This window comes from Lissotriton vulgaris, chromosome 6 (assembly GCF_964263255.1).
Source record: "Lissotriton vulgaris chromosome 6, aLisVul1.2, whole genome shotgun sequence".
NCBI lineage: Eukaryota > Metazoa > Chordata > Amphibia > Caudata > Salamandridae > Lissotriton > Lissotriton vulgaris.
Genome location: NC_141694.1, coordinates 1,334,107,894 through 1,334,134,187, shown reverse-complemented (window position 1 = coordinate 1,334,134,187; position 26,294 = coordinate 1,334,107,894). Strand labels below are relative to the sequence as shown.

The window sequence follows — 26,294 nt, the reverse complement described above, 5'->3', positions numbered from 1 at the left end:
AAAAGGACATTTAACATTTCCAATGCTTTGAGTCAGCACTTACGTGGAGCATCCTTCCTTCTCAGAGCAATACAGAATGAGAGGTTTCTTGCAGCTGGGCATTCCTAGAGCCAGGACTTGACAGAGACTTTCCCACAGCGCTAGGTATGCTTTTGTCAATCAGTGTCCCATGGTAATGGGTCTGACACAACTTGTGTGTGATCCTTAGCAGAGGCTTGGCCACTAGGTAGAAGTTGGGAATCCTCTGACAACACTAGCCCACCAAACTGATAGAGACATCTAGCTGCAGATTCCTTACCATTGAACTTCCAGGCATCATGCTGCATCCAGAAGATTTTTGATAGCAGTAGCCCTGCACACCGAAGGGTGGCATCGGTTGACTCCGCTTGATGTCATGGTCGTTGGGTTCGTCGTCATCATGAGGTCCGCGTCATCTATATGGGTACCAACCTGGAGTGATGTCATCAGATTTCTTTTCTTTCCTTGCAAGCCAGCGCAGTCCATCAAAGAGATCTACCCCGTCATATTTTGACAGTGATTTTTTACTTTTTGTTGACTCCTTTTGGTGTGATGGGATGTCTAGTAAAAATCCCTCGGCTTCAAGCTGTGCGGCACCTGTCACTGCGCCATGTCCGCCACGGACCCCCATTTGGTGTGTCTCTGGTGTCTGTAGCACGACCACAACACAAAGTTGCGCTCTCATTGCCCAGCCATGGAGCCAAAGGCTTTCAGGGAGTGGCTGTCTGGGCCACAGAGGTCACAGTGCCCATCTCATTCCCGCTTCCAGTATCAGTTGAGAAGACGGTCCGAGCACCGCTCCAAAGGGGTCAAAGTCTTCTCCCTCGAAGTCATTTCAGTCAGGTAAAAAGCACCATAAAAAGCAGAAGAAATCAAAGCGTGCTTCGACTTTGCACCGTTTGTCATGCAACGAGGTGGAGGATTCTCAGCATTCGAGGCAACGCTCTGCGGAGTGGGTGTCTGGGTCGACTTGGCGGTACCCATCCTTTCCGGGGCCGGGAGTAACCCCCATTCAACAAAAATAATTTTATGATGCGTGTGCACCATATTTGGGTGGCCTGATTCTGCTGACATGCCTTTGTGCCCCACAGGCTCAGGTGAAAGAGATCTTATGGGTTCCGCGCCTCCGGCTTCGGCCACAGCCTCCTCCTGGATCCATTCCTGGATCCAGACTAGGGCCGATCGTACCCCTTCAGTATTCCCCAGTGCTGTGTCTGACATCAAGGCCCTCTGAGTCACCGGTGTCCAGCAGCAACACCTCCCCCATTGTCATCCCAAACAATAAGGAGCCGGTCGAGCGTCCACCGATGCTGAGACCAGCGTCGACAGAGCCATATGGTGCCATGCCATTCACCCTGTCCTATTCTTAAGGGTTAGGCATGGAGTATGAGGATTGAGAGGGGCAGCAGGATCCCTTAGAAATCCTGTAACCCAATCAAGACCTGGACTGGTTTGAGGACCTGGGTGCTGCCAGCGGCCTGGACACTTCTCCAGATTATGGTATGCTTCTCCCTCAAACGAGGCTGTGGAGTAGGGAGCCTCATTTGCAATAGTGGTGCGTAGGGCTGTGGAGGTCTTGGACTTGCAGCTTCCTACAGTGGCAGTCAAGCCTCATGTCTTGATGGAGGTTTGAAAGCCTGGTGTCTGAACCCTTGCTGCCTTTCAATGAGGACTTGGCAGATGTTCTCCTGGGCATGTCGCCCAAGCCCAGCGGCTCCTGTGATTAGAACCATGGCCTGGCATCACTGCCCTGCACCGGGCACCCAAGCTTTCCTCTCTACTCATCCCACCCCCCAGAGCTTGATGGTCCAAGCCTCTACTTCACATGGTGCTTTACCTTCCGCACCCCCGGACATGGAATCCAAAAGACTGGACAGCTTTGGTACGAAGATATTTTTTTCCACCAGTCTAGCATTGCGGTCAGTAAACACTGCATGCCTCTTGGGCAATTACTCCTACTTATTGTTAGATATGGTTGCGCAAGTGCTGTCCAGAGTCTCGGAGGAGGACCAGGCTTTCCTCGCCCAAGCTATTATGGATGGGAGAGATGTAGCAAAGTTTGCAATATGATGTGGCTTAGACAAGAAAGACTCGCTAGGAAGAGCAATTTTTTTCAATGCTGGCCTTGAGGAACCACACCTAGCTGAGGACGTTGGCTTTTGGGGAATGTCTAAGCTAACTTCATGGACATGCCCTTTGATGGCTCCCGTCACTTCAGAGACAAGGCAGTCGCACCGCTTGAGCGCTTCAAGGACTTGTGAGCTACGTCAAGTCCCTGGGCCTTTCCACTTCATCCCGGTCTGTGCCTGCTTTTCAACCCCTACCGTGGCTATGAAATGAGCATCAAACTGCGCCTACCCTACACCAGCCAGAGGACCCCTGCAAGTCCAACAACTGTGCGGGCGTGGATGCGGTCCACCCCAACTTTGCGGTTGGGTGGCCAGAAGTCAGGTCAAGCCACAGCCCCCTCCTCCACCACAAAACCTTCTTAGTCCAATTCCTCCTGATTATGGACATCCAGATGATGGCAAAATATGCCATCACCTCCACCCTTGGCGAGCGATCACCTTGGACAGGTGGGTGCTGCAAATAGTTTGATGAAGCTACTCCCTCACCTTCAAGACTACTCCTTCCTCCATGTCTCCAACTTATGATCAGATGACGGAGGATCACCTTGCCTTACTCCACGAGGAAGTCAAGTCTATCTTGGATAAGGGGATATAGATAGGTTTCCCAGTCCAGAAATAGGCTGTGGTTGCTAGTCCTGCTGTTTTATTATTTCAAAGAAGGAGCTAGACCTTCGACCTATGCTAGACCTCAGAGCCCTCAACCACTTCCTCAAATTGGAGAAGTTCAAGATTCTCCCCCATGCTCAGGTCCTGTCTGCCGTAGACCCAGGAGACTGGATGGTAGAGTTAGACTTGCAGGACGCCTATTTCCACATTTCCAGTCTGCCAGTCCGTCATCGCTACCTGTGGTTTACAGTAGGTCGCAAACACTTTCAGTTTACCATGCTCACCTTTGGCCTCGCCAGTGCCTCTCAGGTGTGCACCAAGTTGATGGCAGTGGTCACAGCCCATCTGCGGAGATCAGGGTTCCCAGTCTCCCCTATCTCGATGACTGGTTGTTGAAGGCAGGCTCATCCCAGGCAATTGTCTCCCACCTCCAGACTACGACAAACCTCCTGCATTCGCTGGGGTTCACTATTGACATGCCAATGTCACACCTTTCATCAGAGCAGTTCTGAACATGTTGCAGTTTTGGGTTTATCCTTTTGAGCAGCAAGTCCAGGACATTCAGGCAATGACACCAATGTTTCAGCCTCTATTCTGTGTTTTGGTGAGAATGACTATGAGCCTGTTGGGCCTCATGGCCTCCTGCATCCTAGTAGTGGACCATGCCAGAGGACACATGTGGGCTCAGCAGGGGTACCTGAAGTTCCAATGGGCACAGCAGCAGGTAAATCTCACAGACTTAGTTAAGATATCGAAGGGAACCACAAACGACCTGCGGTGGTGGCTCACAAACCATGATTGGATCAGAGGCAGACCCGTCTCTCTTCCCCACCCAGCTCTAACGACAGTGACAGATGCATCTCTTCTGGGATGAGGCGGCCATCTGGGAGAGGTTTAGGTCAGAGGACTCTGGTCTCCGGCAGAATCCAGGCTCCATATCAACCTGTTGGAGCGTCAGACGATACGATTGGCATTGAAAGCCTTTTTACCATCCCTCAAAAAAAGGCTAGTTCAAGTGCTCACAGACATGTGGTACTGCAACAAGTAGGGCGGAGTGGGGTCGTGGACCCTCTGTCAAGAGGCCCTGCATCTCTGGACTCGGATGGAACACAGGGCATTTTCCTGGTAGTTCAACATCTGTCCTTTTCTCTGAATGCTAGATCAGACGAACTCAGCCACCGTACAAGGTCTCTTACAGCAGCGGGGAAAGCCTTGGTTAGATCTAATCACCTTCGAAGTGATCGGGCAATGTCAGCAGTATTGCAGATTGAAGTTTCCAAGACGGCGGTCGCTCAGCTACTCTTTTCATCATGAGTGGAGCGCAGGCCTCTTTATGCCTTTTCGCCCATACCACTCCTGCCCAGAGTGATCAAGAAGATCAGGAGTGACTGGGCCCACGTCATCCTTGTGGCTCCGGACTGGGCATGGAGAGTCTGGTATACTGAGCTTCTGCAAATGAGCATCAATCCTCTGGTCAGGATGCCGCTTAGGGAGAATCTTCTGTCACAGCAGCGGGGGAGGGTCCTCCACCCGAACATGTCCACTCTCCACCTCTTTGCATGGAGATTGAGCGGCGACATTGACAGCTTTTGACCTTCCTGCTGAAGTCTGTGAGGTTGTTATCGCAGCCAGGCATCCCTCCACAAAGGCGGTATATGCCTGCTGATAGTATACATTTTGTAAATACTGTACAGAGTGATCTGTTGACCCTTTGTCTGCCTCCTTATCAGAGGTTATTCTATTCATTTTTTCCTTGGCTCTGCAGGGCTCTGCTTTGGGCACTCTGAAGGGCTACCTTTCGGCCCTGTCTGCTTTCCTTCCGCCTACAGATCATCCCTCTCTCTTTAAACCTCCTCTTGTACAGAGATTTTTGAAGGGGCTTACTCTTCTGTTCCCCCTTCTCCTTTTATTATGCTACAATGGTACCTTAATTTGGTTCTTATCTTTTTGATGTGTGCACCGTTTGAACCTATGCACAATTTCCCCCTTTGGATGCTCACTATCAAAACAGCCTTACTAGTAACCATAACTTCAGACAAGAGGGTGAGTGAATTGCAGGCTCTGTGATCTCAGCCTCCTTACCTGGCCGTCTTTATAGACAAAGTAGTGCTCTGCACTAGGGCATCTTTTCTGCCTAAGGTGGTAACACTTTTCCATCTGGCTCAATCTGTTACTCTACCTACCTTCTATGCAACTCCGCATCCTTCCAAGGAAGAGGAGCTTCTCCACCATCTTGACCTAAAAAGAGGGTTATCTTTCTACCTTGATCTCACTAAAGAATTCCGGCGGACGACCAACTTTTTGTATGGTACGTTGGAACAAAGAAGGGGTGAGCAGTTCAAAAGAGCACCATTCCATGCTGGATCATTCTCTGCATTCAAATGTGTTGCTTTAGGGCCCGTTTGACCAGGGCAAAGGCAGCCACTATGGCTCTTGAGCATGGTGTCACAGTTAGTGACATCTGCCAAGCGGCCACATGGGCATCTCTGCACACATTTGCCAGACACTATTGCCTGGATTCTCAGGTCCACATAGAGAGCCTCTTTGGCTGCTCTGTCTTGCAGAATTTCTTGGGTTAAAACCTTTCCGCAGTCCGTCCTCCGGGGATGGTATTGCTCTTGGGTATCAGCGGTAAGGAATCTGTGGCTAGATGTCTCTATCAGATGGATAAGTTACTGGTAGAGATATGATCTAGCCGCAGATTCCTTACTGGCCACACTGCGGATTGGGTTAGTGCCAGAGCTACCCCCTCTTTAGGGCCGTAGTTCTTTTTTAACACACTATAGTCAGTCACTTCATGACTACGCGCTTCTGGAATGGTATGGAAAGTTGTGAAAAGTACTGATGTCAGTACGCAGGGGTGGTGCCTATATAGACGATGTTGATGTCACCACGACAACAAACCCAAGACCTACAACATCACGCAGAGTTGACTGGCGACACTCTTCGGCACGCAGGGGGTACTGTTATCAGAAATCTTCTGGTGAAAGCCATACTCCTGGAAGTTTAAAAGTAAGGAATCTGTGGCTAGATCATGTCTCTACAAGATAAGGTGTTACCAAAGGTAAGTAACTTGTCCTTCCCAGAAACATCCTGGCTTCTCTCTGCGTTTTGGAGAAATCATTTGCAATATAGCAGAGATTCTGTATTGAGACACCTTTTTTGTGTCTTTCTCACATGATGACTTCATATCGACAGTATTGCAGTTTGGTTGGGGACATCTTATGTCCATTTTTAGCCAAATGCTTCAGCAGGGCTATGATTTCTTGCTTGCATGCCTCTTGCATTGTCAAAGCCACCAGTAGGTCATTGATGATTTGAATCAGGTCTCCACATTCTGTTTCAAGATCTGGTTAAAGATTGAGGAGCTCTGTGTATTTCCTTGAGGAACTCACCACCATGCCAGAACTCCACCCTGGAATCGTAATGCGAAGCGGAACTGACTAGCTTCACGCAATGATATGGAAAATAACGATTCATAAAGGTCTATGACTGTGAACCACTTAGCGTTGTAAGAGATCTGGAACAATAGTACAGCAGGATTCAATACCATAAGACAACATGGAGCAACAATATTATTAAGCTCTCGAAGTCCTGCACCACCTGCCACTCCTTTTTTTGTTTTATTATCCCCATGATCGTGGAAATACAGGGACTCCCTAAACTATCTTCTAAAATGCCATGCTTTAGCATCAAATCGATCACAGGTGTTATTCCTGCTACTGCTTCTAGTGAAAGGTTACATTGGCAGCTGAAGGATTTCAGCATTTAGCTTATTGTGATCTTTACAGGTTCAACAACTTTTCCAAAATAATCTTAGACTTCATCTCTCACAGAGTTCTTCAAGTCTAATGGCAAGTCATCTTTTGTCACAACAGGGGTATCGCTCAACAACAGGGTTTGGAGGGCTCAATTTAAAATCCCAATTCTTTTTGTGTGTTCAAAGCTCAGTAAATCACATAGTTAAGCTTACACAAAAGGTCCTTACCTAAAATGTTAACTAAGACAGAGTCACATATCACAAACTGATGGTCCTCTTTAAGGGGACCTATCTTCACAGAGTCTTTGACAGAAACAGGATTCACTATCTGCTTGCTAGCAAAACCTAAAGTTTTGACTTGTTTTCGCAAGAGTAGTAGGTTCGGGACTTCCACACTCTGTACAGTAGAACAGTAGCACAGGGTCAATCAAAAATATCACTAGGTGGCCATTTGCCTCTCCTTCTACATATGAGCCACTCTGGTCTACCTCCAAGACTGCACCAAGCAAATAATCTTCCAGTCCTCTCAGGCACTGTTATTGGATTAATGAGACCCTGGATCTCCAAAGGTGTTAAAGAATGTGAACTGTTGAAAGGTATTCAGCCTCGAAAATTAGTTCTGTTAAACTGTGGAACAGGTATTGTCATTAAGCATTGGAGTTAGGATTGGGAAACTATTACATTTGCATGCCTGAAGCTGGCATAACATTCACATTTGGCTCCTGGCCATCGAATTGCTTTCAGTTTGGATTCAACCTGTATTTCCACTTCCAAAGACCCAATTGAGAACAAATCATTGGGACCACTATATCAAAGAATGTAGTCGAAGCCTACCAAAGTACCTTTGAAATCTTCACAAACATGTCAACTTGGGTGAACCAGAAATCAGGGCTCTCTATCAACTTTGCAAATTGCTGTGTAAATGTGAAAAGATCACTACAACTCCAAGGCACATGCAAATAAACTTCTCCATTTGCCTCCTAGAGAGAGTAAGCTTTGTCCTCAGAATCACTCCTAGTCTCAGACCCCTTTTCCCTTTGGGTCATCTTTCTTAGTTTTTTTAGCCCTCCGTGAGTTGCTCCATAATTAAATGTTACTGGCTAGTTCCCTTAGTTGCAGTTTTAACCTAGGAGATGTTCTTAAGTTGATCTTCATGAACATCCTAACAATTTTTTCTTAGGGTTGCAGTTTTGGGAAGGGCAGTCCCAAACTCAGTGGTGACCCCCTCAAGAGCCTCATGTGTCACACAAGCACGCTTAGCAACTTCCTTGCAGAGAAACAAAAGTTCTTCTTCATTGTACTCATCCATAAACGCCAACACAAGAGTTTCTTTAATGATTTCCTCTAACTGTACCTCTAACTCTACCTTCAAACTAACTACATCTTGCGTTCTTAAAGTGGTGTCTGTGTCTGATGACTGTGACTCAGGGCTATCAATCTCTATTGTTGGTGCTTTCATAACAGGAATTGCCCTTGTTTGGGGGTCTTGATCCCATTTCAGAAAAGGTATCAATCCCAGGCACAAAAGTGGTTGTGGTGATTGTAGGAACGACACAAATTGCAACAACAGCAGCATTATCAGAGGACACTGTTCGTAAGGGCAGGCAAAGGAATCTGTGTCATTACCTTGGAAGCTGGAAGTAGAATTTTTTGCATTATATGTGGAGCCTGGTGTAGAACAGGTGTTAACTATGGTGGTGGAAGGGTATCAGGCAACTCCTCATCAAGGAGGCCCTGATCAACAGGTGCATTAGAACCTGTATCTGCAGGTGATAGGAGTCCCACAAATTGATCAAAAGTCAAAAACTTCAAACAACCAACGGCGGACCTCAAATAATGCACCTCATTCTACGTTAAAACGAGCATTGGTCCCGTGCACAACAATTCCTGTACCTGCCGTTGATTGGTACCACTGCTTTGCAGATCGAGACTGTTAATTTGAGTGGAATGGTGCACCTGGATGAAATGTCACTTTCCAATAAAACTTAAAACGATGTATCTTTTGAGTAACAGATTCAATCCTTTATTTTCTTCGTACTTTCCACTTCTGAATTTACATATAAACATGAAAAAAGTCAAAGTCCAGTCAATGCGTTTAGTTCAGGTAAAATGAAAATTTTTCCGAACTTCTTCAGGGCTGTGAATAACATACAAAAACATATATAAACAGAAATAATACAATACATCATGAATACATATGATCAATTAATAGGCAATATGATAATGAAATTAAAAATATATTATTTACATATCAATACATATATATATATTCAAGACAAACTTCTTCCTCCAAGAAGAAATACGCAGGCTACTTCTGGATGCTTCAGTGTTCTTTTATTAAAGGCACAAAATCAGGTAGCTGCCTACCGACGCGTTTCGCCACTAAGGCTTGGTCACCGCTACCTGATTTTGTGCCTTTAATAAAAGAACACTGAAGCATCCAGAAGTAGCCTGCGTATTTCTTCTTGGAGGAAGAAGTTTGTCTTGAATAAGTAAGGGTGTCCGGCACCCACGCAGGCTCGCCGTAACTTTAGAGGCCAGGAGCAGCTGGAAATGGTGGTTTGTATATATATATATATATATATATATATATATATATATATATATATATATATATATAGTCCGAAAAAGAGTTTTCCCTTAAGACCCACACTATGAGCAGCAACTCACTCCCGTTTTGGTTGGCGACATGGTTAAATCCGCTTTATTTGATGAAGGGTTGCAGACAGGAAAAAACATAACCAAACATCTCTTTAACCAGCCAGACGCGTTTTGGGATGTAGAATCCCTTAATCATTGGCATATTAAAAAAAACAACCAGATGAAAGCAGTACAATAAATACTATAACCCGCCCCATGGGCGTGGTCATTTGCATAGCCTCCTGGTTATTGTATTTGCAAAAGTATTCCTCAAGTGAGGCTGTTTGTTTGCCAAAAAATAAAATGAATTCAAACCCCCAGTGGGGTGACTTTTAGTCAGTGGCAAAACATGCTACATCCATCGTGCCAGTCACCTCTGCAACTCACTCCCGTTTTGGTTGGAGACACGGTTAGTGACTCCGCGGGCCCGCTCCTGCGGTGGTAGCTCTTTTGCAGCCAGGCCAGCCGCTTAACATAGTCTAAAAAAGAGTTTACCCTTAAGAACCACACTGTGAGCTTTAAGTCCGCTTTATTTGATGAAGGGCTGCAGACAGGAAAAGACACAACCAAATGTCTCTGTAACCAGCCAGACGCGTTTCGGGATGTAGAATCCCTTAATCATTGGCATATTTGAAAATCAAACCAGATGAAAGCAGTCCGATAAATACTATAACCTGCCCTGTGGGCGTGGCCATTTGCAGAGCCTCCAGGTTATCGTAGTTGCAAAAGTATTTCTCAAGTGAGGCTGTTTGTTTGCCAAAAAATAAGATGAATATATATATATATATATATATATATATATATATATATATATATATATATATATATATATATATATATATATATATATATATATATATATATATATATATATCTTTTCCTATTTCTTTTTTCAATGGCTGTCCAGAAAACATAATAAATATAAAGAACAGTGCAACACATTAACATGTACATAGTGAAAATCTAAATCTACCAGTGATCACATACACAGACATGAGACCTTGGAACCGCATATAATCAGAATGTCCAAAACGAGTTTTGTTCAGTGTATCCTTATAGCTTCATCACATAGTTCCAAGGTTAGCTGCCATAGGACATAACGTAATGTCATTGATTTTCGACCCTGTGTTCAAGTGTTATTGACAAATATCATGTCGGGTCTTCCGCAGGACTAAAACAGAACAATAGACAGCCTTAAATGCATTGAAAGAAAGACACAAGCGACAGGTATTCATTAGATATATACCATGATATCTCAGCACCCAGCCTCTCATTGTGGTTGTTTACATACACATTGGCACTTCTTTCTCTTGTCCAGCCTTTCCCTTCCCTGGTAACATAACTCACTATACTTTGATCATAGCATGAACCTTGTTGGCAGTATGTGTTTTTATATGACTTTGGTACCGTGATGTTTGGTCTTTTGTTCTTACGTGTCAGTCTCCCTCTTTTCGTGAATCAATGTTTCTGGCTCACATGATTATCTATAACCATATGTGTTGTACCCTTGTATACCATAAAGAATTGTTTAACAAATAAAGTGAATATATAGGTTTAATAGGCAATTCTGAAGGGGAGCTCATAAAATATTTCAGTAGTAAGGTCTGCCTTAGTAAATATGAGCATTAGTTCTGCATTAGCATGTTTTGCATATTTCCATGAATTAATCTTGTACCCAATACAAATAAAGCAGCTACAGAACACAGTTTCTTTGAAACCTGTTTTACATACTGTCTCAGGGTATGCAATACATAACACCGTCTGTGTGCCATTTAATAGACCATCAAAATCAACGAGGCAGAAAAAGAAAATACCATAAGAATTGATATTTTATTCAGGATTGCTGCCTGCTACCAAAAGCTAAAGAGCTTATGATTTATAATTGAGTGATATAAATATTCCAGCATGCCTGTAATGTTATAATTCTAGCTATTCCATTTAAATACGGTACACAGTAAATTTATTGCATGTGTTATATCACAAGAGAAGAAAATGCAAATCCTAATCGTCCCACCTACTACATGGCTTGGTAAATCTAGGTAAGCAAATGTGGAGTTAAGTAAAGCAAGCATCTACTTACCATGAATGCAGTATTTTGTAGGCTGGAATTATCAACCTCAATGTAATGGCCTACAACTCCAAAAACAGTTCTGCTGATAGACCATGCATGTTTCCACTTGGCCATGGCAAGCTGAGCGTGACCATTTTAGTTACATATTACATGCTAAGACCACAGTGCCCAGGCTAGGTAAACATTCCAGCGTTACAAAGTCCCACTTTTTCATGCCATGTTCACAATGCGCCAACATATTCCGATTGCCAGAGAGTATAACGAAGTCCTAGTTAAATGAAAAGTTCATGCCGGAGTGAGAATGCCATAATTGTGTTCATCTTTCAATGTCACTATCAGAGTGTCCCATTTAATCATAAAGCCAAGCCTGGTTCTTCACATTCGCCCCAGTTAAGTACACATTACCATATAAAGTACACATGTTCAGGGCTTTAAGAAGCTGCTGAGCACCGGTAGTTCTAAAAAACAGGTGCTGAGACGGGTCCCTATCGGACTCTCCATTTCTTTGAATAGGTGTTGTTAAGCCACGCCCTTAATTGCATCGACCACGCCCCTTTCAAAGACCCCCAGTTTTTCTATCTCACTTAAAGCCATGCACATGCCCATATCATTACAAGGATGCACCGGTTAGGGACACATTGTCATGCTAGTATCATTGTCCCAAGAATGCCAGGGTGTGGGTGCAGACAGCGCGGCAACATATTTCCGCTCTGTCCATTCTTCTTCCACTGCCTGCCAATGTTACCTCACACTGATTAGCAGCCATAGGTGTAGTAATCATAGAGAGGAGAGGGAAATGTAGATGGCCCTCCCAGCTCCAGGTAATATGACATCTCGCCTAAACTGACTGTGCGTTCCGGCCCCTGTCTCCTCGTAGTAAAGTATGAGGAATCAGCAGCCAGACTCAGTTTCTCTCCCTGTCTCTTCACTACAAGAACTGTTTCATGCCTCCTAATATATTCTATTCTGTTCTATCGTATTGTATTCTTTTCTATTCCAGTCTTTTCTATTTTTAAATGTAAATATGTTCCCTAAATAGAGGGTCTCTTGGTGCTGGCGAAATGTACTTTACTAGCAGAGGTCACACTCGGACCAATAACGTTTCCAGATTTTTCAAAAGGCCAATGGATTTAAGGTTTCTTATAGTTCCAGTGGTGAGATAATACTTGTGGAGACACCTTGTCATTGTAGACAGGCTAACCCCAGTCCTCGGGTGGGACTCTATGCTTTCACAAGACCACTTCATATCAATCATTAGGAGATTGAAACAATTGAAACCATTGTATTGAGCGCCAGCACGCTTGTAATGTTCTTTCCCAAATAAGAGATAACATATTTTTTCATTATTTACCCTCAAGGTTGCTATCATATAGGTGTCTATGACATGGTCCTGAGGATGGCTTTGGCCTAGTAAAAAAAATGGAATACCTCTCTCCCAATGATTGGACTACCACACACTTGTATTGAAGCGTAGTGACACATAGGCTCTACCTAGTGTGCCAGAGAGCCATTTTATACTTGTATCAGTCTGTGTTTGCAAACTACTCACTGTACTAATCTCTGGTCAATTATCTTTATTTAGTACTACTGTAGCACTATGTTTTACCAGTTATGTTTGATAACAATATATGTATTCTGTGTCTTAATCATACACGCTTTGGCCTCTGAATTGAAGTGTCTCTTGTATTATGCATAGATATTTGTAGAGTATCAAATCACTCAGGTACTTCCAAGAGGAAGCATTGTTCTTTTCCGTATGATATCAGACTGCAGAACCTCTATCTGAAACCTTTCGATGCAAGCAACTTCCTACTTGACTGAACAGTTACATGTTATCTCATGTTATGGCTTGCTCCATGATGTGATCATAGACACATAGTACTGTTTAATCCCATCGTGAATAATGAGTGCATCACTGAGTTGGCATTCATAATCTAAGTGATGTTATGGCCAATAGTGAGATATGTTCTGCATCACTGAGTTTTCAAGATGGAAGGTTCCATATTCTTGATGATTGGGGACTTTGCTCCGACCGAATATACAGGTTCCCATTGAAGAAAGGGGTGGGTGGGGAAAATAGTGCACCCTGTGGCGGGCACCTATTGGTGCCTCTCACACTGTGCATGGTCTGAAAGGGGGGTCCTATGGGTACCCACACTGGCCCCATTCGGAAGGCTCCAGGTGAGGGGGGGGCTGCTACTGGCCCCCAAAGTCCAATTACGACAGCTGATTTGTGTCAGACAAACCGATTAGGAAAGGCTGTCCGAATCCGACATCGTAATCGCTTGGTCGGAATCATGGACCTGTATGAGCTGGCTCCGAATGACTTGGTTCCTCCAAATGCCTTTCAGAACCGAATCAGAAAGTCCAAATGCTTTCAGAACTCCATTGCCATTCTGTGTGGGATCTCAATTAAACAAGCCATATGTTCACAAGTGACTTAGGGGTTGATTAAGATGTTGTTCAGAAAACTTTCCGAATCGACCAGAAAGACGGGTTCCCGATCGTATTCAGCAGACCCGAATCCAATTCGGAGCCTTTCTGAAGGACATTGCAATCAACCCCTATGTCATTTGTGAACATATGGCTTGTTTAATTGAGATCCTATGCAGAATGGCAGTAGTAATGTTTACAGGCTATCTGGCAAACCTATTATCGGCTGCTTTGTACCTATCTATGATGTATTCATTGTATTGGATCCAATGAATGCTTCTTGGCTTGCCAGCTATGTATTCTGGGGTTCTTTCACTTTCCAAAACTAGAGACACGTGGCCAGGTGAATGACTGATCTTCTCACAAGCACTAATGTTGCATAAGGAAAAGCTGCAAGATGGTGAGTTATTTGCCCTGCACCAGATGTAGTAACTGGGGTGGGGTAAAGTGGCTAGGAGTAACTACGCATTCATGGCATGGGTCCAAGCTGCTCCTCTAATTTCCTATAGGGTCAGACTTGCGGCCCAGCATTTGCTTTTGTATTGAGTGGTCACACAGCATTTACACATTCCACTGTAAGTTGCAAAGAGAAGTTAATACCCCTATATTGGCCCATTCCTCTTGCAACTTGTATGGGCTTGTAGTTTGTGCATTGCTACTAACAAGTACAATTCAGGATAGCAGTGCACCTATGTACATTATCATATTCAGGGGTATCTGAATTTCTCAGCAGTGCTTTTGTGAATGTGAGACCAGGTCTTACAAAGGATCCAGAATGTTTTCTTCAGAACTGTCATTTGAAAGCTGAACAAGTTAAAGAACTACCCAGGTCTGAGGATCAAAATCTGTTTTGGGTAATTCTAGTTTTGACCACTGTTAATATAGTTCCTGTGCATAAAGATACCTGGTATCACAACAGAAGTGATAGCAGTGTCACTGAGAGAGATGTGTAATAACTGCTTTCTGAGCCTGTAGTCTTTTTTTTACAATCTCGGGCAGCCATTAATATCAGCTTGCACCTCCTCTAGCACATTGACACTATTGAAATCATTCTCTATCACAGAGACTGTTGGTTCCTTGGCACAGGATTTCCCAGTGGTGTAGCTAGACCATTGACCATGTGGGGCGGTCCCTGCATTTGTCACCTTGCGGTGGCCACGTTGAAGAGCATGGGGGGCTGGGGATTCCTCTAATTGTCACCTAGCGATGACCGCACTGAAGGGGGGGAGGAGTTTGCTGACAATTGCCACCCTGGATGGCAGGTAAAAGCTGAGGGAGGCTGCTGTCCTCAAAACTCATGCTGCCCCAGGGGGACTGTCCCCACTTGCTACGCCAATCGGATTGGCTACATTTGTGTCGTCCTGACAACCTGCACCCTCCCCATCCCTTTACCCATACTTCATTTCTATCTTTTACTACTCGTATAAAAGCAAATGTTTGATTTCACTGCAGGACAATGCATACAATCATTAAGAATAGTTTTCCTCCATTGATTTTTCTTTAGCTTCTTAGGACCACATGTAGAAAGCATTTTTCTGGTTGCAAGCCTGTTTGTGACCAGAAAAATGCTGTTTCCGATTTAACAAATTGTGATTCAGTAACTTGTTACAGAATTGCAATTTGGGTTTTGCAATTCGATATTTGGATTAAGTGTGTGTTCAGGACATCCCTTCCTAACACCAATTAGCATTGGTATGTACGAATAATTTGCAACCGAAATGCAGTCGTAAAACATTCACACTTTACCACTAACTCAAAGTTTGTGGCAATAAATTAGCCTATTGGAACATGTCCCTAAGGGACCCCTTCCCCTTTGAGAATGGCTGGTAAAATATGTTTTAAGAACAGAACGTGGTCCCAAGGACCTTAGCCTATTCTTAAAAAAATTAAACTCAAAAGTGTAATTTTTCTTTTTAAAAGCATCCATTTTTTCCTTTAAGTTTAAGGAAAATAGGCTGCAATAAAAAAAAACATTTGCTTTTTTTTATTTTGAATCACAGACATGGTGGTCTGCAGACCCCAAAAGGCCACCATTCATGTGATGGCAGCAAATCATTGTGGGTCACAAATTGCGACAAACCTCATTATTATTCATGAAGTAGGTCTATTTGTGACCCATTATGAATCACTAATGAAACTCAAAAGAAACCCATACATTAGGAATAGCGATTTCCAAATTGCAAATTGCAGAGAATCGCAGTTAGGAAATCACTATTCCTAATCATCATAAATGTGGCCATAAGTGCAGAAAGCTATTGATTACATTACTTCTATTAGAGATGAAAGGCTTAACCCCAAGAGTTGCAGCCCCTGGTTCTTAGACAAACGTTTCTCTACAAGAAAATGGATCCAGCATTTGGGAAGGCAATGGAGATGAAATGAAACATCGAGAACACTCGCTGTTCTAAAAGTGGCAAAGCAAAAATGTGAGCTTGGTGTAATCTCTAACAAATCTTCAGTCCAAGATACAAAAATCACAGAAGAGAACTGAAGAACTGCTTCAGATTGTTAACCTTAACTTCAAACTTCCTTCTGATAAGCACCAAGGCCAGTCCTTCTACAAGTAAAATGAATTTGTTCACAAAATAATTACAATAATGAGGGATTCTATTTGGACACTAGTCCTGCCATTGCAAGACAACCCAAAATCTTTGCTGTTCAATAATTCCCAGCCGCGGCCCACGCAGGTAAGAGCGGTAGGGCGGGCCAGTTGGGGGGTGGGGGGATTTCGATGGAAGATGACGAGGGAAAAGGAAATAAAGTATTAATTTCCCATCGTCATCATCCGTCGAAATCCCTCCCACCAGCCCAACCGCCCCACCGCTCTTACCTGTACGGGCCGCGGCTGATAATTGGTCTTCCAAATTCTACTCACAGGCTAAGGAATACCTGTTTAAGGTCATAGGATCTGCAAAGCCAGTCCATTGCCATAATGATATAATCACAGCCGTCATTATCAGGGGCAATTTTCAACTCTTCAGCAAATTTTGGTGTCACAAATTACTTCCTCACTAAAAGAATTCATAGCCCTGTGTTGCATCGAATCTGGGCAAATCCCACCCTTTAATTAAAAGATCTCATGATAACCCCAACATAATTGCTAGCTACTGGTCTGGGGCTAGCTCCAATGGCCATTGAGAAGTGTGTATCCAACTAATTGTCCTCATTCGTTGAACTTGAAGAGACCTGCATGTGGCTCAAGGGAGTGGTTCTGAGCTGGTTTACATCGTTTGTATTGAAAACTGATTGGGTGAGTGGCCACCACTTCCTCTGATAATATCCCAAAGGAATCTCTCTGCGCACCTCTGTTGTTTCATTTGTATTGGGAATTTCTGTGCTTCTTGATAGAGGAGGCAAGGGTTGTTATACATATACATGCGGATTGAACACAGAAGTACATGAAATACATTTACTCAATAAAAAGGCTAAGAACGTTCTCAGACTCAATACAGCATGGCTTCACATTCAATATAGATTGGCAGCTTCTCTCCTACACTGCTAAATCAGGTTACATTTCTAGAAACATGGATTGATTCTCAGCTCTCTGTGTTTCACAAGAAATTGTGCACAAATAAAAAATCTTAACATCCAATCTCAGCTAACGAAAAACACACACACCGTTTTTACAACTAAATACCCTTTGCAGTGTTTGCAGTTTAGTTCAGGCTCTTGTATTTGTCGGAATTAACTATGGTAATGCTATTCTAGCTGGCTGCCCTAAAGTCTCCTTAGCACCACTCAAAGTAATTGTTCATTTAGCGGCCTGAATTATTTCTGGAACTAGAAAATTCACTCTCTTTTCATCAGTTCTTAAGGACCTAAGGTATTCTCCTAGTCTGCAAAAAGTTAAAAATGCACCAGTATAAACTTCCATGGACTACTAATAACATCTTATATCTTAAGGTCCACTCAGTCTTACCTTTCTTGTGTCTTCTTCTATCCCTCTTGCTATTCTCATCTTCTCCTTTACCTCCCCTTTGAGCTTGGCCCTCCATAATTTCCCTCTCACCTAGTTTGGCTCCCTCAGCTTTTCTTCCCCATTCAACTTTCTCTATCAAACCAACTCTTCATTTCCAATCTTCCGCTCTTAAAACCTGACTTGATCTCCTCAAGTATCCTCCCGCTTACGTTCACTCTGACCCATTACCTCCTCCTGTAGATCCACACTGCTGATAGTCTCATTCTGATAATGTCACTAAAATATTTTGGCCTATTGTAATAAATTCCCACCTTTGACAACTAACAGGTACATGACCCATTTTTTGCATAGGACCATAGATTTCTGTGATATTTCTTGTTCCGTTCACTATGCTGTTATTGTTAGTGTCTGTTCTCTGTGAATTTCCGCATCTCATTTTTCTCATATGTACGGCAGTGCTTAATTTGAGATGGTGGTTGCCAGCGGGACCTCCAACACTTAATTTTGGGGACCAGCCCTTATTTTTCCACGTCTGCCGTTTTCCCGGGAGGCAAAAGGGAAAATAAGATGGAAGAGAAAGGCTTAACAACCTTCTCAAAATGAGAAAGCAGGTACTTGTAAAACTGAGCTAAAGGGGCAGAAAGTGTCTAATAGTGAATTAAGGAGGCAGGGGGTGTATTGAAGACTGCACAGCCTTGGTAAACAGCATGCTCACATTTAGTAGTGCCTGCCGTGGACTTCTGAGAAGAGCTTTGGGGGCTGGCAGTCATTATTTTACAAATTAAACACTGATGTCCAGCATGCTGGCATTTCTTCCAAGTAGAGACGCACTTTATAAAAATACAAAATAAATAAATTAAATGCAATTCTACCAACATTACTCTTTGTTAATTACTGACTATACGGACAGTCATAAATATATGAGTTATTTTGAAAGGTGACAATGTATCTACCCTATCCAATACCCAGTAACTTCACACAGACATCATGCATGGAAATGTTTTAAAAAACGGAAGTACTACATTTTGGAAGTTTATTTGCACAGCGGGTGAGTGAGCAATATCAGTTCTAAAGCAAGGTTTATGGACTTAAATGGCTGTAAGCAATTATGTCAAGGGCGATCCGCAGCCACAGTGCACGCCTTTTTTCGTTGCTCAAGAAATGAATATGAAAAGTCTGAGCGTGCAATGACTGAAAATATGTGTTGAGATCAAGTTTAGGAGCCATGGGGTGCCATTCATGAATTGCAATGAAAAGTGCAGTCCTTTCAAAAGAACATAAGGAAAGTGTATTTGAAACAAAATCTAGGCCTAAACCTGTCTCTAGAGTTACCTTTGCAAGTGGTAAACAAGATAAATCACGGGACGCTTCTGTGGAGTGCTATATTTTACTAATCTTTTAAGTGTCCCTTCATGTCTATATTCCAGTGGCAGCTATTAGGAAACGGGGGTGGCAGTGTGGGAGGGGGTACAAATATATTTTTAAAACTCTTACCTCTTCCTCCCTCTCTCCTCGTCATCTCTCCTCTTCACTTTCTGACTTAGGGTCCGGAAGAAGCAGGATTCACCAGGGCCGGACTGGCCGTAACAGGCACTGGGCAATCTCTCGGTGCGCCGCACAGGTGGGGCCCCTGGGGGCTGTTTTTGTTACAGGGCCTTTTTTGCAGCATAGCTACAAAATCGGCCCTGTAACAATTTACATATTTTAGGGTCTGATTTATACATTGGCAGAGAGGACACTCCATCGCAATGGCGATGGAATTTCCTTCCCACAGCAAACAGTAAAATGCAGTGACAAGACCCGCATGATGGTAGTCCCTGTCAATGCCTTTATGAATGACCGCCAGTTAAGCGATCTTGTATAAATCTTGTGGGCAGAGTAGTCTCGTCCTGGTAAAGGTGAAGTGCTCAGCCAGACCAAGGGTTAATGCTTCATCCGCCAGAAAATTAAATCTGCCCCATAGTGTTCATATTTAAACTAATGTATTCTTTCTTTGCACAGGTTGTCAAGCTACTGAGCAATAAACGATCACAAGCAGTGGGGATATTGATGTCAAGCCTTCATTTGGACATGAAAGATATCCAACATGGTAAGTGTACACTTTCCATGAAAAAGTATGGCTGGAAGTGTGGGGTTCATAGTAAATGCTGTTGGATAATGGTGGTTGGTAGCTCACGTGGACCCTCTGTTTTCGAGTGATTAGCAACTCCAAGAGGCCCCTTCAGGGCCTTGAACACTGTAGAATAACAGCATGGTGCTGATGTTTAGGATGTCGACTACAGACCATTCAGAGCAAGGGAAGTGGATGTGTTCACTACAATGCAGTGACTAGGTTACATGTATATTTTCTAAAGGAAGATTCCAGAAACCACTGAACTTAATCCAGTCATAAAGTACAATCCCTAAAATATTGTCTTTTACCAATGGTAGGCCCTCAGGCTGAAATTATTACAAGCATACTCTTTGAGCATCTTACTTCCTAAACTTGAAAGATTTGACATCATATCAACAATAGGGTCTAGATTAGCTAACATGATGCAAGCAAATAGTCTGTGCAAATTGTGATATTTGTGCCTTGCCATTTATTTCATGATGCAACCTATATTCCCATAGGTTGCATCACAACATAGCTGGTAAAAAGGGGGTCACAGAACAATCTACCAAATTATTAATTTTTAGGTGTTTCTGAATTGCAAAAGGGGTTTAATATTTTGTAAAAACATGTTGTCATTTAAAATCCCGCGATTTTTTGAATCACAAGGTTTGTGACAGCAAAATGGTTTTGTACAGGTCTTCTTTGTGCGCAAAGCTCTAATAGCTCAATGTGCATCTAACGACTTCCTCTGAGGCATTTAACAGGTTTGATAGATGGCACATTGTACCAAGTTGCTGGGATGCACTGCACACTTTCTTTACTGCTGTTTGTATACTCATCAATAAAACATTGGTAACTATCGTAATGGTCTATCTAATGGTAATATATTTCCTTATAACATTTAGTATGTTTTACACCTTTTCTTCGTCAATTTAAATCTGAGTAATCTTAAAGATGAATTTTTCCCGGCCCAATTAAATTTGCCTCACATATGTTCTGACAACATTCTCTGCTTTGCTGATGTCCTACCCATTATTGATCTTACCAATAAAAGTCTACAACGGAACATAAAAGCATTGTCAATCCATGCTTCTCAGAATAACTTTGTTAACCATTATGATCAGTCATGCTAAAGCTGACGTTGCATTAGTCTCGGATTAGAGAAAATTGATATGCAATAGTGACTTAATTACCTGAGGCTACATAGAAAACAGATGTCTCTAATAAGTAATTATCTTGAACTCCCTTACTGGTTGCCAAAGTTGGTTCCCACCACATTTTATCTAGTGGTATAGGTAGATTCAAAGGCAAGTCCTGAGACCAAGTTGATCTCATAACGAGATATGCGTTTTTCAGTAGTCAGCAACTCAATAGAAATTAGCTCCTGTTTGGAGGTGCTTTCTTGGAAGAGACCTGCAACCCGATGGACCTCATCTGACTAGAGCTATATTTAAATGTCCTTTAGGTACGATCATTATAACATGTTCAGGTTAGTATTTTACATTGGCCCATTTACATGCCAATGCAGTTGCTAACTGGATGTTTGGAGATATTTTCTGATCTAGCGACTTCTGCCTAAATTAAAAATTTGCTGATTTGGCTCATTTCATGAATAAACCATTTTATCACATCACTGCTTTCTTCAATGTATGCTGGAGTTACAATTTTACCCATTACATCTACCCAGAGATGCAGTGGAAAGTAATCATGATTTGCAGTCAGATTCCCTGCATGACCGCCTGCTGCTATATCACAGGAGGCAGAAAGATATACTGATTTTATTGGTGGAGCCAGTTTGTCATATTATGTACCGTTGAAAAACACATTATTTTTCTCAGTTCAAGTGCACTGAAAAATATAAAACTCAGGGCTGAATCATCGAGATCATATTGTTTTTAATACTCATGAAATTATATTACTCAAATCCTTAGTAAGTATCTTTATATTGTTGAATGCTTGTGTAATGAATTATGCTTAATTTGTAAATCACTCTTGAAATTTTATATGGTTTATTATTGAATCACAATTAAAATAACAGTATCTGTTAACAATTATCTGGATCTCTTAAACCTGAGAAGTAGAGACACGGTTGTATATGTGGGTAAGCTTGTGAACTTTTTAGAGGAGCTCATTTCTTGTCTCTAGTTTGATAATTTGAGGATTTCTAGTTGTGAAACTGTGCTGCGCTCTCACATAAATAGAACTGCAATCAATTGCCCAAGTTGTACAAGGGACTAATTACTAGTGATTCTGTAGACAACAAAGGTTAGACTTTTTCAAAGCAGGTGTTATACTTTGAATTTCACAGTGGATGTCAAGGGCTGACATGAGTGATATTCAGTCCAGTTGTACCATTCGGGCCTGGAATTATTTTATTAAGAGAGGTTGTGGAGTAGTTGTGTCATGGTGTATTCACTTCCAAGTGGTTCATAGGTAGAGTAAGGGTGATATGGTAAGCCTTATTATTCTATAGTGTTGCTATCCCCCCTTTCCAACTGATCTAGAATTGTGCTTGGTGTAAAGTCCATCTCTTCTAATCAGGGGTGGCCTTTACCTAAAGAGGTTGCAGAACTGCTCCTCCTCTAAACAATCACTTGTTCCACTCAGATTCTGTCAGTCGTGTCTGGTGCCAATTTGCCTGGCCTGTTGTTTTGGTCTCTTTAGACCTCTCAATGTAGAATGTCAAGCAACTGTATACAACAACAGTGGAGTGTTCACTGCCACCAAAGGCACATTATAAAAAAAATTATTGGAGGATCATCAGTTCAGGGGAAATTCAGATGGTACCTTTGGCACGAATTTCAGATTGTTTTCCAATGTGAACATCTTTTTGGCAAAGTGCAAATGGGGCTTATTGATTTTGAATATCTGAATCTCATGAACACACCTCGAAGATGTCAAAGCTAATACATCAGTATTCATTCTCCATATAGGGGCACATTTAGGAATATCATTTAAAGTTAGAGAGAATTAAGGTGTGATCCAAAATAGTTATGGGCACTATTATGCGATCTGAAATCTTATGGCAGTTCCTTAAAGAAAGTAAATCAATGCATAAATATGTATAATGAGCATTGAAAAATAAAGTAAAATCTTTAGTAGTTGGATATGTAAGCCTCCAATGATCAATTAATTTAAAACTGGCTAAAAATGCTTGTAATAGAGCATTTGACTTTGTGGGTTGAAATGTAGCTGCAGAAACTCTATCCAGCAGTGGATCTAAGATCAAGTTGAAATCTCCACCTATAGTGAGAGGCTAATTCCAATATTAACTACATATGAAGCAATTGACTTCCAAAAATTGGGATCGCCTTGGGTAGGAGCATAAATATTAAACAAGTGAAGAGAGCATTTATCAATATGAATTTGAACATAGATATAACACCTTTCAGAATCATTTTGGGATTTAGAAAAGTGAAGTCATTCAAGAGGAAAAAGTATAGTCACACCATTTAGCACCCTTGTGCTGGTGAAGACATGGTAGTATTAAACAATTTTTTTGTCATCTATGATAAGATGTTAACATCTATATGTCTCTTCTAGAAAACACATATCTAATTTGCATTTGTGAAAGTATTCTTTCATTTTACTGGGTGGCTTTAACATTTAAGAAAGCAATTTTGAAATTATATCTGGTGGCTATACTTATGGTGTGTTATATTAGTATATGGAATGTTACACAATAGTATATGTATTCATTGAAGCACCAAATAGGTAGCCCATATAAAATGACAAAGAAAACATGCAAGAGAAGCAAGACATATATAAACCCTGAGAGGAAAATGCACTAATTGAAGCATTGAGGCAACAAAGGTATAATCCAAGGGGGAGAGTCTGCACCATGGCACTTACATACAGAAAGGAAAGAACAATGATTAATACCTTGGCTGCTATGGCTTTTCCCCTCCTGTGCTGGGAATCTGTGAACTCTATGTTACATGACGAGCTGGGCTCGTCATCAGCGTGCGAGGAAGCTACACCATGACGAGCCCAACTCGTCATGAGCCTGGAAGGGGTTAAGTAACGGGCAAGTATCATATACTATTAGTAAAGGGTTGAGTATCCATAGAGAAGAGAGCACAAAGATTCACGTAAGCTACTAGATCTGCATGTGAAGTGAAGTATTTGGAAACCTATTTTTATCATATCCTCATGACTGAAGATCAAAAAGTCCATATTTGCAACCAGCCTCTTTGACCCTGGGGTGAATAATTGCTTACACAAATTTACCATTTCCTGTGCAAAGTCTTGGTGAATATATATTTTGTTCCTTTACACCATTAAAGTTGGAATCTCATTGACTGCTTTAAGTATTAGTATGAGGTAATGATAATGCAGGACTTTAAATGTGGCTTGTCTTTGTTTAGTTTCATTGGGTTCATGCTATGAGGGCACACAATGAGCTTTATCAATTTCTTTTTTTTAAATATATTTTTATTGCACATTTTGAAATTATAAACAGCATCAATCATACATATGAAATTCATTCACGTATGAGTATTAATAATTCAGTTTTTTACATCCAGGGTTTTCAAAATTAAATAAAAAAAAATCCTGACATACAATTTGAGTAAACTCCCAGAGGGAAGGGAAAGAAAAACAAAAAATCAAATCAAGTCAGAAAACTAAGAGTTATCCACAATTGAGAAAGAATTCTGACAAATATCTTTTACGATAAAATTCTGGCAAACAAATAGATTAACAGAGGGAAAACACCTCAACAAAATAAGGTGTCAGTAATTGTTCGAAAATCAAGACCCGGTTTGGATTTGCAATTCCTTCCAATTACAGATAGGGTCCCAGATACATTTACCCAAAATTGTTCCTCTTTTACCCCTCCTCTCATAACTTCCTCTCTCCAGGTTAAACCTTTCTAGTAACCTAGCTAGCCAAAGTTGAAAAGTTGGGGCGGCTTGATCAAGCCAGGCTGCAGCAACACATATTCGGAGAACTGCCACATCAAGAAACAAAAAGCGAAAACGCGAGGTTTGCCCCTGGGTGTTGTCAACCCCAAAAAGCATTAGGGTTGGGGTTAGCTTAATTTTAATATCCAAGGTCTGTTCACAGAAAACAATAATTGAAAATTTTAATGAATCAAGCCGCTGCAGGTGAAAAACATATGGACTAAATCTGTGTTTAATAGGTTGCACCATGAACATCTAATTCCCACCTGTCCTCCGCACTGTGCTATCTTTGCTGGGGTATAGTAGAGTGAAAAGATCGTCTTGTAATGCTGAGCCTGAAGCCTACCAGAACATAACACTGTCGGCCCCAGCTCTAAAGACTCAAGAAAATTACCTGGATCAGTGCCCAGCCTATCTTGCCATTTTTTACCCTGCTTTTCAAAGTCATCGTGCTTAAGTGATGTAAGTTCACAATAAATTTCTTTTACATTACAACCCTTGCTGCTTCTTATAGCATCTATGGCTTTATTTTTACAAAAGCCATTAAGCCCACCCAGATGTTTGCCCAGGAAGTTTCTAATCTGGAGATAGAAATTCTTAGAGCTTATCCTAAATTTGTCCTGGATATCCTTAAATTGGAGCATTCTCTCAGAGCCCATCAAATCCCCCAGTTTTGCAAGGCCACACCCTGCCCATTCTGCCATAATCTGATCGGAAAAAAAAATCTGGGAGCGTGGGATTGCCATACAGCTGGGTATAAGAGTTCATTCTGCTCAAACCCGTCTTCTTCTTAAGGGCAGCCCAGATTTCAAAGGCTGCCAACATAGTTTTAAACTTTGCTCTTTTAAAATAACTTGGCTCACTAAATTTCATGAAGCAGTTCATTGCATCCTCAATTACCAATAACCTATAAATATCTGACAACCTATCCTTGGCACTTAGATCTACTGATTGCCCACCAAACAGCACCCACATATATTGGAGAGCCGCAGCCCAATAATGAAATTTAAAGTCTGGAAGTGCCCAACCACCTCTTGCAGAGGGCAGTGTCCTATAACGGAAGGCTCTCCTTGTTTTGCCATGTGCCCAAACAAATTGATTACCCAGACTTTCTGGTGCAGCAAACAATTGCTTCCCAAACTCTAAAGGAATGGCCCTGAATAAATAGAGTATTTTTGGTCAAAATACCATTTTAACCACGTTACAGCTGCAGACCAAAGACAAGTGTAAATTATGAAGTTTATCAAAATCTATCTTAGCCTTCCGAATTATAGGATCAATATTTATTGCCACCAGCGCATTCAGATCAGAGGATATAGAAATACCCAGATAAACCGCTGAGTCTGTCACCCATGAATCAGAAAGGCTAATCCCCGGGTTAATGACTATCTGGGTCTTCTGTTTATTCAGGGTGTATCCAGAGATCCTAACAAATGTTAGAGCAATCTCCTCAGCTACTGCTATTGCTGCTAATGGATTGGGAGTACCTAAGGCGACATCATCGGCGAATGCGAGGACTTTTGTTGCAATACCATGATAAATCATTGGTTTTGATTTCCTGACAAACCTCTAGGAGCCAAACTAAAGGGTCTATATATATGGCGAATAGCAGGGGTGAGCATGGGCAACCCTGCCGGATGCCCCATTTGATCTCAAAGGATGTAGTGTACTTTCAATTTATTATTAAACGAGCTGTTGGTACATTATACATAGCTCAAA

General features: G+C 42.1%; 1 protein-coding gene across 1 annotated transcript in view; it reads left to right on the top strand.

Annotated features, from left to right (window-relative positions):
* LOC147708856 (uncharacterized) overlaps nt 1-26,294 on the top strand; it is a 632,993-nt gene that overhangs the window by 325,535 nt on the left and 281,164 nt on the right. The window contains exon 10 of the mRNA XM_086925786.1: nt 19,578-19,665. Coding sequence (XP_086781912.1) covers nt 19,578-19,665 — 88 coding nt within the window. The remainder of the gene's footprint in view (nt 1-19,577; nt 19,666-26,294) is intronic.